This window comes from Orussus abietinus, unplaced genomic scaffold (genome assembly GCF_000612105.2).
Source record: "Orussus abietinus isolate OABI.00-Male unplaced genomic scaffold, Oabi_2.0 scaffold2, whole genome shotgun sequence".
Taxonomy (NCBI): Eukaryota; Metazoa; Arthropoda; class Insecta; order Hymenoptera; family Orussidae; genus Orussus; species Orussus abietinus.
This window is the reverse complement of record NW_019396012.1, coordinates 2,409,909-2,421,921: the sequence shown is the minus strand read 5'-3', so window position 1 is coordinate 2,421,921 and position 12,013 is coordinate 2,409,909. Positions and strand designations below refer to the sequence as shown.

At 48.0% G+C, this 12,013-nt stretch overlaps 2 protein-coding genes across 10 annotated transcripts; one reads left to right on the top strand and one right to left on the bottom strand.

Annotated features, from left to right (window-relative positions):
* Window positions 1-174: 174 nt before the first annotated feature.
* Window positions 175-11,944, bottom strand: LOC105700533 (JNK-interacting protein 3). Of its 7 annotated transcripts, XM_023434553.1 has the most exons (21): window positions 11,076-11,943; window positions 10,669-10,997; window positions 10,471-10,591; window positions 9,730-10,137; window positions 9,405-9,599; window positions 9,272-9,307; window positions 8,929-8,946; window positions 8,686-8,743; window positions 8,561-8,617; window positions 8,157-8,492; window positions 7,815-7,994; window positions 6,369-6,570; window positions 5,797-6,288; window positions 5,286-5,674; window positions 5,063-5,194; window positions 4,894-4,981; window positions 4,525-4,810; window positions 4,245-4,442; window positions 3,816-3,905; window positions 3,469-3,529; window positions 2,177-2,262 (listed from the first exon to the last, which is right to left on the bottom strand). In XM_023434553.1, the coding sequence occupies exons 2-21, from the start codon at window positions 10,972-10,974 to the stop codon at window positions 2,259-2,261; spliced, it is 3,657 nt and encodes a 1,218-aa protein (XP_023290321.1). In that variant the 5' UTR covers window positions 10,975-10,997; window positions 11,076-11,943; the 3' UTR covers window positions 2,177-2,258. The 7 variants fall into 7 exon arrangements, with proteins under 7 accessions (XP_012281874.1, XP_023290319.1, XP_023290318.1 ...); XM_012426451.2 differs by lacking the exon at window positions 3,469-3,529 and having other exon boundaries at window positions 175-2,262; XM_023434551.1 differs by lacking the exon at window positions 3,469-3,529 and having other exon boundaries at window positions 175-2,262; window positions 11,433-11,943.
* On the top strand, window positions 6,578-7,881 carry LOC105700536. 3 transcript variants are annotated; one of them, XR_001104140.1, is made up of 4 exons: window positions 6,578-6,675; window positions 6,784-6,918; window positions 7,179-7,693; window positions 7,790-7,881. XR_001104140.1 is itself a non-coding variant. In XM_012426459.1 (3 exons), exons 1-3 carry the CDS (start codon window positions 6,608-6,610, stop codon window positions 7,285-7,287), a joined length of 303 nt encoding a protein of 100 aa, XP_012281882.1. In that variant the 5' UTR covers window positions 6,578-6,607; the 3' UTR covers window positions 7,288-7,810. The 3 variants fall into 3 exon arrangements, 2 of the variants coding, with proteins under 2 accessions (XP_012281882.1, XP_012281881.1); XM_012426459.1 differs by having other exon boundaries at window positions 6,793-6,918; window positions 7,179-7,810; XM_012426458.1 differs by having other exon boundaries at window positions 7,179-7,810.
* Window positions 11,945-12,013: the final 69 nt, after the last annotated feature.

Here is a 12,013-nt window from a genome sequence, read left to right as displayed (position 1 = left end):
AGGCGATTTTTAATTTATAACGGGATTTCACGTGTCATTACGTTCACTCGGGATTCCTGTACCTTAAAACGCACTTAACGCCGGGTGGACGTTAAACAGCGGGTGCGTCACTTCCCGGGCATTTTTCTTCGGACTCGAGTATGTACACGGGTAAACACAAGAAATCGAGAGAGATTTCCTTCGCAACTGCTTTTATTAATGCTGCCTGTTAATTCTTCAGCTATTTCCCCCGAGCCAGAGACCACCGCTCGACACTTGGGCGCACCCATCGAGGTGTCGGCCCTTATTCGCAGGCTAGCCGTATATCCTCGTTACAAGTAATACAAACAATGCAATCGATCCTTATCTTTGGTAGGAGATGATCGAGGGAGAAATGAAAAACGAGAGAAGCTAAGTAGGAAACCCCTCGACGATGCTCGCGCTTCTGCGTCGTCGTCGAGGATCGATCGAGCCGCTACGCAATTATTATTTACACATTATCGCACCTCGTGTGCACGGGTGCCGTGGACATTGTTACATTAAGATCTACGTTCTTTGTGCTCGGTTACTTAATTACTTCAATCTCGGAGTCGAGATGAAGTAGTCTTGGCGTTTTGGCAAGCACCGAATCGATCGACGTGCTCTCCGGTTAAACGGAATAAAATCTAGGCGTGCCATGGAAGCGACGGTTAACATTAATTAACATCTATCAAGACCCTGGTATTGGCGGTCATTAAATGTCAATAAATCAGGACCTCCACCTTCCGCGATACGTACATCGTTCCCGATAAGAGAGCCTCCTCGGTTCTCCCTTGGATTTCCACGGCACGCCCAAGAGGGATTTTCCACTATCTGGAAATTAGCCGGCTAATTGCTTTTAAAATCGACCCGATAAGTCCGAAACCATAAGTGCCTCGTTAATCCCGAAGGTACCATGAATCGAGTTATCCCTAACTGCCAGATAGTGGAATATCCCTGATAAATAAAACGCGACCCGGCGAGAAGAGCTCGACGTGTTCGCAAACGACCTAGAGATTTCTTTTTCCCCGTCTTCCAGTTGAAAAGCAAAAATCGAGCTGGAATTAGCGTCGGCGTAGATAGGTCCTCGACTCGAAGTCGCGGATCTCTTCAGGGTCTTTGCCGAGGACGTTTTAACGCCTCTCGACTCCTTCGCCGGTCGCGACGCGATATAAATTAAGTTCATATATATACTTCTATATATATTTATATATTTATATAATTTATATATAATTTATATGTATCATTCAGACAAGGTTACCGCTTAACGTCTACGATAGCTCAGGTATAACGCGGGGACGAGACAAGCGAGAGTTAGCCGGAGTCCTGATTTCACGGAGGTGGAGAGGAAAAAAGAAGAAGAAATCCTCCATACGTAGAGTCAATCGTACCGGTACAGCCTTTCCCTACCGTTCTCGGTACAGAGGAGTTCGAGTGCCGATTTCATTACCGAGTACCTACCTCGACCCAGGATAAATCGCGAAACCGATAAAAACCTTGTACGTCTATGCATATGTATATATATATGTTCGTGAGATTTAGAAAAATTCGTCAAGCCAGCCACGTAGTCGAAAATCATTTCTACGGTTCTGCCGTTCGCACATAAGAAAAGAACCGAGTCACAGTGTCAGGAAGGACCTTCGAGAAGCACCCTACGCCACCTTCTCCAGGGAATCGTTTTCATAACGCGGGTTGAGACAACGATTCCCTCGAAAAATGGCGTTCTCGAAGCACGATTCGGGAGTTATTTCTCTAGTTAAAAATCGCGATTCCAGTATCAAGCTTCGCAATCGCCTCTGCCAATTGCTGCCTCCATGTAGCGTCAGCAAATTATTTCCTCGGCGCGGTAAAAATGCCCTCTCCTCGCTCTCGGCGCGTCCGAGGAGCTGGTGCGTTAGTCGGTCGTCGATTAGCCGACCCTGTAAGCGGATAACTCACCTCCGCGTGACAATAGTACGTTCTAAGTGATCTGTTTTATCTAGGTAGCACGCTAATGACGACCCGCCGGCTCATCTCCACCTGGCTGTCGACCACCTGGCCCAGGGGGAAGACCCGGACGGCGACCTGCGGCCTCGCCGAGGTAGGCCGTGTACCCAGGAAAGCTCAGCCCAGTCCCGACCAGGAGTTAGGTAGTCGAGGGTGCAGGAAACGGACATTGGACCTGCCAGACTATCAGGTGACTCTGTTCGCCCTGTTCCTCGATGCTGGGTCCTCCAGGTGCCACGGCGGACCGCTCCATGCCCTCCTCCGTGTCGTCTCCGTCACCTGAGGACAAGTCGAGAGGTAATGAATACTTTTCCCGGTTTAATTCCCGTGGATGCACCTTGCAGGTGTACCAGACGAGGCTGGACGCCGACGAGGTGTCGTGAATCAGCGGAAGTGAGGTGCAGAGATCAAGGACAGAGTGCTGGGTGCCGTTTCGAGAGGTACCTTTGTCCCACCTCCGGAAGCGGACCGGAAGCCGTGTACTTGCACGCGAGGTATTCCAGGTATTCGCGGTCTCTACTTCCTGGAGTGATTTAAGGCGATCTCCTCGTCCAATGGGATACCTGCCCCGACCCTGATGGCGAGCATGAGTACGAGGTTCATACAACCGGCAGTGCTTCCCCTGCCTACCCGGCTCCAAAGAGTAGAGAGAAAAGAGTCAAGAGGGACAAAGGAACCGGAGCGATCGAGAGTCGCCTCGGAAATGAGAAGAGAGTCTTACGTCTCGTTTCTCCATTTCTTTCTGGACAACCGAGCCGAAACTCGGAGGACTCTCGATGCGAAAGGACCTCGACGCGTTTCATATTTTCATGTTCAAGAGCACATCGTGCGGTACATATATACACGATTCCCGACTTCCCAGTCATCGAGAATCCGTCCAGACACGACGAAAAGACATGTCTGTTAGACCCTATCCAAATAGCCATGTTAGTTCGTGCAGATGCATCGAATGGACGAGCTCCTCGAGCGATATCCCGGATAACGACATCGAGGGCTGATTAAGACACTCGGACGACGTGGACGATCGTTAGTGACGACTGTTAGAGAGAGAGAGAGAGAGAAAGAGAAGTGGAAGAGAGCGAGAGAGAATCGGATGAACCCTTTAATAGTTGCCTGAAGAAACTCCGTTGGCAAGATTTCACGATAAAGGAAAAAAAAAAAGAAAAGGTGATAATCTCATTTTATCAAGACTACTTTTGCACTTATCGGTAGCATCGAAGTTAAGCAGTGAGGCGACAGGAGCCGTGTCGACGTAACGTCCTCTTCAAGGTGTATCGACGAAGGATGAGGCAGGGACAGGAAGTGGCAAATGCGGAACTCGAGGTTCTCCCGGTCCTATTAAATGTTCCGACCCGATCTCCCGTTATCAAGGAGGTAACCACGTGCCCAACGAAGGAATGATGTCTATTAATCGGTTATATTACGTCCATTAACACAGAACCAAGAGCAAGATTTCGAGGACGATCTCCGTAGTCCTTCGCGTACCTTACCAGCTGCCAGACAATCAGATGGGTCGCCTCATCGCTCTCGTCCTCCGCGTCCTCCACTGAAATTATCAAGGGTCGTTGACAATGTAAATTCTTGGAGAGAGAGAGAGAGGCGAGACTTCGGATCAATCGTTCGAACCGATCTGCGTTAACTTCCGTCTCAAGAGGGGATGAGGATCGAGGGCGCGAAGGCACCGCGAAGGGTTCTCACCTCGTGTTCACGAGGGAGAAAATAAATTCTAGCCCGCTTAAGCCGGCGTTTCCCTTTACTAAACGGACATCGCGATACTGCTTGACCCCGCTGCTAGCGAAATTGCAATGCAAAACTCCCGGACACTCGCTTACCGATTCTGAAATCGATGTAGCCTTCGCCGCCCGATAAGACGAGCATGGCGGGCTGTGACCCGTCCGAAGCTGCGCTCTGACCACCATGACCTGAAGGAAAATTTAAAGAAACATGACAAAAGACATACCCCAGAACGTTGGAGAACATTCGACACCCCGGTTAACGCTTGTCTAATCGGAGAAAAAGAAACACGACGTCAAGTGAAGAATAATAAAGTGAACGGCGTCAATAAGCGCTCTATTTTTACGCGGGTGGCACGACGTTCGTTTGCATTCCAGATTATAATTTCCCGTAAATATATTCCTCGGCATTGACTATGCAATCGTTTCATGTTTATCGAGGCGCAGGATGTCCGCTAGGCCGCTGAAAGAATGTTAATTTCGTGGGAATTAAGAGACGAGCCGTGCGAAACGAGACTACGATTGTACCTGGCACGGCGACGAACATCTTCACGGCATCCCTGTGTCCGTGAAAGCTCAGCTGGGCATGTGCCATGCTGCAGTAAGGAACGAAGCTACCCGGGGTGACACCTCTGTCGGTGCCGAAGACCCTAACTCCGATGCCTGGTGCATCTCCCTTAGGACCTCCAACTTGCACTCTGGACACGGCCATGGACCCACCGGCGCCTAAACCGAAGTACAGGGCAACGTTATTCTAATTTTACGTCTGAATCACGGTGCCACGTAATGTCTATTGACGTTTATTTACTTTCAGACAATGGCACCGAGATGATCACGCCGTTTCCCGTGCCGATCCACAGCCTATTCGAGGATATCAGCAGAGCGGTGATGCGGACAAACGAGAATCCAAGCTTCCCAGTGCCCAGCATCTTGCTGACGTAGGGTTCGATGTCGACGTCCTGAAGATGTTGGTAGGTGTGAGCATGGTAGAGCCTCAGGGTAGAGTCTAACCTGATGCTGACCCAGACGCCTTCTCCTAGCCAGGCGAGCTGCCGCACTTGGGACTCGCGGCGAGGATGTGCATCGACCGTGCACTGCATAACAAATCAATGCCAATTGTCAATTAATGGTCCACGTTCCATCCAAACGCATTCTCTACATACAGAAGGTAGCTCACCTCCAACGTCATTGTAAGTGGGTCTATGACGTGAATCTTATTCCTATAGCCGCACCACACCGTCTTCCCAGACACCGACGCCATACATCTAGTGAAAGAGAAAAACGGAGTAAAAAGAAGTAGAAGAGAAAAATCAATGGACATGGAATCGTTCGGTGGATATGCATACCTAATGGAATGCTGAGGACTTCCCAGGATGACGATGTGATGCTGGGAAAGGTCCCACTGGCCATCGGAGCCTCTCCTGAATATCGCGACGGTGCCGTCTGCGAGGGCCACGAAGACCCGGCCTTGCACGTGACTAAAATTATCGGAACAACTGGAGTTCAGAGACGAGATCCCACCGGTAGGTTCCATCTTCTACATCGAAACGCATTCCGATCTGTACTCACACGATCGCTAGAGCAGCATCTCTCAGTCTGACGGTATGAAGACAAACGGACCACTTTGCCACGGCGGAATGGACGAACACCGCACCGTTTTGTGCACCCAGCCACATGGTCGGCTGAATCGAAGACATCTTCTCGATGGGAGTCTCCTCCTCGACGTCGCTGCCCTCGACCTCGAGCTCGGTACCGTTCGCCCTGACTGACAGCGATTCCGGAATGGACTTGACGAATTGCACCTTCCCCAGATTCGCAGTCTCGCTGTCGACACTCTCCAGACTCTGAGGCTCGGTGTTGGAGTTCGGATCGGTGTCAGTGGCCCTCTCGGAGGTCTCGTTCGTCCGGTCTTCGGCAAAGGAGTTCTCGTTCTTGTCCTCGGACTTGGATTTGTCATCCTAAGGTACAGTCATCCGATTATTAGGGTTCTACCAAACCCCGGAAATATATCCAACGGCTCTAATAAACGTATATTCAGACGTTGGACGCTCTTAACGAGGCATCTCAGTTTATGTACTACCTGGCAGTTTTCAGAGGCATCGCCAGCTACAAGATTCGTCGAAGTCGACTCTTCGTCCTGGACAACGCTGTTCTCCTTGCCGTTGCCATTGGCCGAAATGCCGACCACCTCGTCGTGTGAATTCTGAATGTAATCGCTCTCCTTGGCTCCAGGGACGCTTGCGATGCAGAGCAGGTGGCTCTGGCAGACGTTGAAGACCTCGAGGACATCCGCAGGATTGTTGGCGTCTATCACGGTGACCTTGGACATCTTCTGCGTGGACGTGCATATCCAAACCAGGGAACTGAGCTGCTGGTCCAGTCGCTCGGCCTCTAGACGATGTTGCTCGTTCTCGTGGAGCTCTTTGTCAAGGTGCTCGACGGCATCCTCCGCTTCCGTCTTCGAGGCGGTGCATTCTCGTGCCTCGGCTGCATAAAAGACGCTGCCACCGACCATGCACCCTCCATCTCTGGTTTTCCCTCCGCTCATGTTCACCCCGGCGCCGCACCATATCTACGAGTTAAGATCCCACTGATTACGCTTTTCCATAATAATTTTCAAATTAATAGCCTATCAAATGTTACAGGGAATACCTTCATCCCTGCTTCCGTTTCCTGGAGGGGACGACAGTACACCGGAACTGGAACAGGCTGTCTAGCAGGGGCACTGGGTTTTCCTGGCAAACTCCACCCGTAAGCTTGAAGACGTCCATCCTCCTTCCTGACGTGTGCCCTTACTTGTCTGTACTGCTCCCTTCGTTCGGTCGCTCTTCTAGCTACGAGCTTCTCCGAGGACCTACAAGTACATTTCGATTCGTCTTCTGTACTCTGACATGATCTCTGAATGCAGGAACGGGCAGCTAGAGGTGTGCAGTGCTGGTTCCATGGTTAACATTTCAAGGTCAGTTCTTTTTTATGGAACTTGCCGGTAGATTTGCACAGACGTACTTAGATGAAGTTTCTACGAAGGGTGTTAGAAGTTGGCTAGCTGTACTAACGGTGCTGATAGTAATTTCAGGGGCGCGGGTGGCGGAAAGAAAAGTCTGCAGAACATCGGTTTACCTTACGGTTTCCCACCAACCACCAAAAGCATGGCAAGTCACGGGAAGCCCGGGCGTTCCTTCGAAACTGCATGGGAGAACAGGTGAGGAGACCCAGACTAAAGATACCGACAGCGACGTGACCAACGATCGTGAAATAAAAGCCAAACGTAACGTAACAATAAATCCGTTTATTTCCTCTCGACGGTATGTCATGTTATAAGATCGATTTGAAAATGTACAAATTCGTATTTACAAGACAAATCTTCCCTGTCTGCATGACAAGTCGACATAATCGCATGAATTCATGTCCGGTCATGACCCGATTCTAAAAGATGAAGTAACGTTCACTCTCTTCCTCTAGATACAGACGTCTAAAAGTAAACTACCGCTCCCCGGAAAACGTTAAAAGTCCGACTGGTACCCAAGGTGAAGGACCAGATTATTGTACAAATTTCACCGGGTGCTACTAACAAAGGAGATCACACTGAGCAAAAGTTGATTCGACTACCCCGAGTGAAACGAGTCTTGGTAACGATTGGTCGTTAGGAGTTTTCGTAACGCCTAGGTCCTAGAGACCTTCGCTTGGCTTACGTCGAGTGGCGTAAAGCATAGATATCTATAAATTTAAATAGAATCTCCGGAAACGAATATAACTCCGGATTCCGAATTAGCACCCTGGAACCCAGCCCGAGAGTGCGATTTATCTGGCGATAAATGAAAATCGTTTTGCAAACGTAATTTCGTGTCGAAATGTCAGTCAAGTGGTCGGTGAACCGGTCGGCGTTATGACTCGTTTCGCAGCTTTGTCGAGACTTCGTACAGGAGTTGCATGTGTGAGCATAGAGCACATCTATGGATCGAAAGGTACGAAGCGAGGTGAGTAAATCAACATTAATAATGGCGTATCTACGTAAGTCATACTCGAGCAAGCTCCTGCCGGTTGAGAGCCTAAATCCGAACATTACTGTACAGGTGTATAAGGTGATTGGATTCTCACATGGTGTCTCCCTGGTCGAGAAAGTCGTGGCGACTTTTCAACGTACGTCTACGCATGCTGTCCATAACGGGTGCCGGGACGACCTGATTCGTCGGTGCACTATATCGGATGTGAGGTGAAGAATGCGGCCCTCGTACTAATCCTCCTCGGTCCGTCGAGCCCGTGAAGAGGTTGCTAAAACTTCAAGGTGCTACGATATTAGAATACGCTATTCTAGAAACTATCGAGAAGCGTCTCCCCGTCGTCGGTGCAACGCTGACAATTTCAACCGCGGATTAAATCGTCTCCTTAGTACGATTTTTTCCAAGTTGCAGGGAGGTGTGCATCATCGAGAGGACTTACATTTTCCAGAGCGAGAGTTTCCCACCCGATATAGTGGACGGGTCGGTTTTCGAGGCCCTGATCATTTCCGTCCATCGAACGGCCTCCTGGAGCTCCATGAACCTCTCTTTGTACTGATTCCTCTCCATTAGCACCCTCGCCATCTCGACCCTGGTGAACCTCTTCCTCTGGGCCAGTGGTACGTCCTCTTCGTCGTCGCTCTTCGTCGCCTTGGCGGCAGCCTCGGCCTCTTCCTTCACCTTCTTCAGCTCCTCCTCCAGGGCCGCCACTTTCTGCCTAAGACGTTCCCTCGCCTGTTGCAGAGTCCGTATCTCTTCCCGCAGTATCTCTTGTTCGCTGAGTACATTGTTTTAGTCTTTACCCAGGCTCAACTCGACATAGAACCACGGAGAATAGATCCTCACCTTGTCAGCTCGTCCACCTTCACGATAAGATCATCCTTGACTATATTCAACGCGTTCCTGAAATAAAGATATTTCGTTTTGCCACTGTCAACGTAGCACGAATAAGCAACAACGGTAGAACTCACTTTGTTGCTAGAAGTTCGTTATTCTCCATGATCAGATTCTCGACTTCTTTGCCCATGCCTGTTAAAAGCAAAAAAGTCTTAGACTTCGCATCCATTTATAATATTTTCAGAGAAAGCAGATATAGAATTTTTTTTTTTCCATTACCGTAAGACCCATTAAATATGTAATCCCGATGATAGAATAAATAGCGATTCGAGAAATGCACTCAAAGCGGAAGAAGTGGATACCTTGGCGATTCTTACCGAAAAAGTTGTCATTGACTGCAGAGGCAAGTTATTCGTCGCATGCATCGTTTGGTGGGTTCGGCGCAAACAGGCGAACGGCAAGGAATCAAACGACACAACAGACGGACAATAAGTTAGTAAAATGTTCACCATTAGTAAGACGTGTTAACGCAGTTTTGAATATGTACTGTGAGAATACTTGTAATCAGCGAGTTACATATAAATAATATATAAATAAAATTAATTTTCAGAAGCCGAGAGGTAAGAAGCATTTCTTGTGTGGCAGAAAAAGTAACGGGATCAATCGAATAAACTCCATGATTGAAGTTACGGTGGATAAGGGATATCCAAGTAATCGTACCCGATGATGCATATTCTCCCGGATGAACCCAACTGCCTGAAAGATTAATGAAGGTTCCAAGTTAGTCTGAGATCATAACTAAAATTGTTACGTAAGAATAAAATGGCTCGGTAATTTGAAATTAACAATGTACCAGTTATGTCAGCTCCTTCGTCCATTTCTCCTAAAGCATCCGCGTCCTGAAAACTAAGCTCCTGGTAGAGGGTGTTACCACTACGTTGTTCTCTTTCGGTTCTACTTCGACCACTCGGGGTGGTAGCTACCTTCTCCACGCAAGGAGAGGTTGGTGTTATTACTGGTGGTGGCATTTCCGTTTCTGGACTTTCATCTACACATAAATGATCGTTATTTGTATCGATATCAGATAAATATTATGAAAAATATATAAATTTTTATTAGCCTTTAATCTTTAAGAGCTCAAATGACATTTGGAAAGTTTATTCGGGGGGTCGACTTACGTCTAGAGATGGCAGTCGTTTTATTTTCTTGCGCTGGTTGATCGGTTAACTGACTCTTATCCGATGTTTCGATGGCAGCCTCGCTGCTACTGTCCAACATTTCAGTCCTTAAGCTAGCAGCATTTGGTACAGATTCTTCTTGACTATCCTCCGCGTTTATACTGGCCTCTAAACTTTGGAACCCGTAACTAAGTGGCCCTGAACTTCGAGACATGTGGGCCATACCGAGAGATGGCAATCGGGATGGACCACGACCGGCAGTCGTGTTTTCCAGTCTCTCCGTGCTACCGACCAACATTTTGGTTCGCTCCATATAATCTACATGAGTCTTAAATAATTCTGTATATCGATCATGTAACCGAGAGTACTCGCGTTTCAATTCAGATTCTTTTTCTTCCAACCGAACCACTGCAAATATCATCAGAAGAATATATTTATACGTTGCCTAGGTGTATTTTCTAACAACAAACACATGTGCACAAGTACATTGACGAGAATCAAAAATTGAAGTAACAAGTCAATAATTTGTAACACCTTTGTAAAAAAAAAATAGAAAATGTAGAAGAAACAAAAGTTAATGAAATAAAAGATAACGGTTAAAGCCAAAGCATGCAATATTGTTCCGACTACCCACATATCCCAGGACGTGCTTGAAACAAAACCAATGCATGGAAGAAAAAAAAAGAAAAGATTCTACTCTACTGTGGGAAGGTGAACTGGAGTTGGCTTTGGCTATTGTACCGTGGTCATGGGAATTCTTCGTCTTGAGCTCCAGCATCCGCAGGACAGATTCCAAGCTATCGATCTTTGACAACAATTCCTTTCTTTCGTCTTCGGCAACATCTTCCAATTCCAACAGTTTCTGTATGCGTGCATTAAACGTCAAGATCAGAACTTTCATGGTGTTAGAAAGTTATATTTAAGAGATTTCCCATCTACCTGATCCGATGTTTTCCTGAGTTGCTTCTCCCTTTCGTATTGCGTAACGAGCTGTTCGTTATCTTCCCGCAACAACTCTAACTCAACCTCGTGTTCCTGATTTTCCGTGTACGCGATATCCAAACACTCCAAAACATTGACTAGCAAAGGCATCAGTTCTTTGACAACATCCTCGTCGTATCTTGCGATCATCCTTTCAAACTCCTGGTATATACTCCCTGCCAACGATTGCACCTTTTCCGACATGACGACATGGCAGTCCTCGTGGGTGCCATACACCGTTTCCTGCTCCATTTTTAAATCCATGCTTCCCTCTATTTTTACCAAACCTAAAACAAGAGTCGCTAAATAACCACCGACCAACTCTCCCAGAACTGCTGATTAATCGAGACAACCAATAACAATACCACTTGCTCGCTTTGTCTACAAGCCGACATATGATTTCTCAGTTACATGGGCACCTTGCCAAATATGACAAATGTACTCCAACACATGCGAACAGTCATTACCCTTCCTATTTACGCTCTTAATCACTGCGACGGTAATCTTTCCACGCTACTCAAATAATTTACATTCAATGAGTAGGGTCTTTTACACAAAGGAACAGACGACTATTTCCATCCATTTGTAGACACTCGGTGGATCAATCTTCAAAGAAAGTGATTCAGCCCCCGTATTTAACACGCGAGAATCACCGAAGCGCGCAAGTGTGAGTAACTGTTTCGAAAACCGTCTGAGAGCGGACCAAGTGTCAAACGCCTAACCTTACATCCAACACTTTCTATAAAAGCGAGAGAAGGGCGCTCAGCCAACCGCAAGGACGAATATTTTCTCCACGGCGATGATTCTCGTATTCGGAGGGTCATCGCGGATATCGAACCACAGGTGGAAGGGAAAATATCCCAAGTTAAGTTCGAAGTCGCGCCTTGCCTGGATGTGGGTCGTCCTGCTGTGACGTTTCGCAACCACTGATCTTGATCTTTTTTTTTCTCTCTCGCAGATCCACTCAGCCGCACACTTCCATGAAGAGTCGCAGGGTTCAGGAGAAAACGCTGACTACGGGCTGCACGTGCAGGGACATTTTTAGCAGCAGCGATCCGACGTGTCGCGCGACAATTGTCACACTTTTCTCCGTCGCCAATCGTCACTGTGTCGGACGTCCCGTACACAGGTCATCGCCATTTTTCGTCACTCACCCTCCCCCGTGCTCGCGCACGGCTGCGTTGCGCGAATATCTACGCCATAGATCAATAGCGTAAATAGTACGGCGCACGTTTACCCAGAAATAGTTCAAGAAGTCCGCCACAGCGATGAGTTGGGAGATTGCTCACGGGCAGGATCGTGC

Coding starts and splice junctions, on each gene's coding strand:
- LOC105700536 (XM_012426458.1), top strand. CDS start 6,608: ATGATCTCTGAATGCAGGAACGGGCAGCTAGAGGTGTGCAGTGCTGGT. Junction 6,676..6,783: donor TCCATGGTTAACATTTCAAG/GTCAGTTCTTTT, acceptor CGGTGCTGATAG/TAATTTCAGGGGCGCGGGTG. Junction 6,919..7,178: donor GAAACTGCATGGGAGAACAG/GTGAGGAGACCC, acceptor CTCTTCCTCTAG/ATACAGACGTCTAAAAGTAA.
- LOC105700533 (XM_012426451.2), bottom strand. CDS start 10,974: ATGGATTTAAAAATGGAGCAGGAAACGGTGTATGGCACCCACGAGGAC. Junction 10,138..10,470: donor GAAGAATTCCCATGACCACG/GTACAATAGCCA, acceptor TGATATTTGCAG/TGGTTCGGTTGGAAGAAAAA. Junction 3,906..4,244: donor GATGTTCGTCGCCGTGCCAG/GTACAATCGTAG, acceptor ATTTTCCTTCAG/GTCATGGTGGTCAGAGCGCA.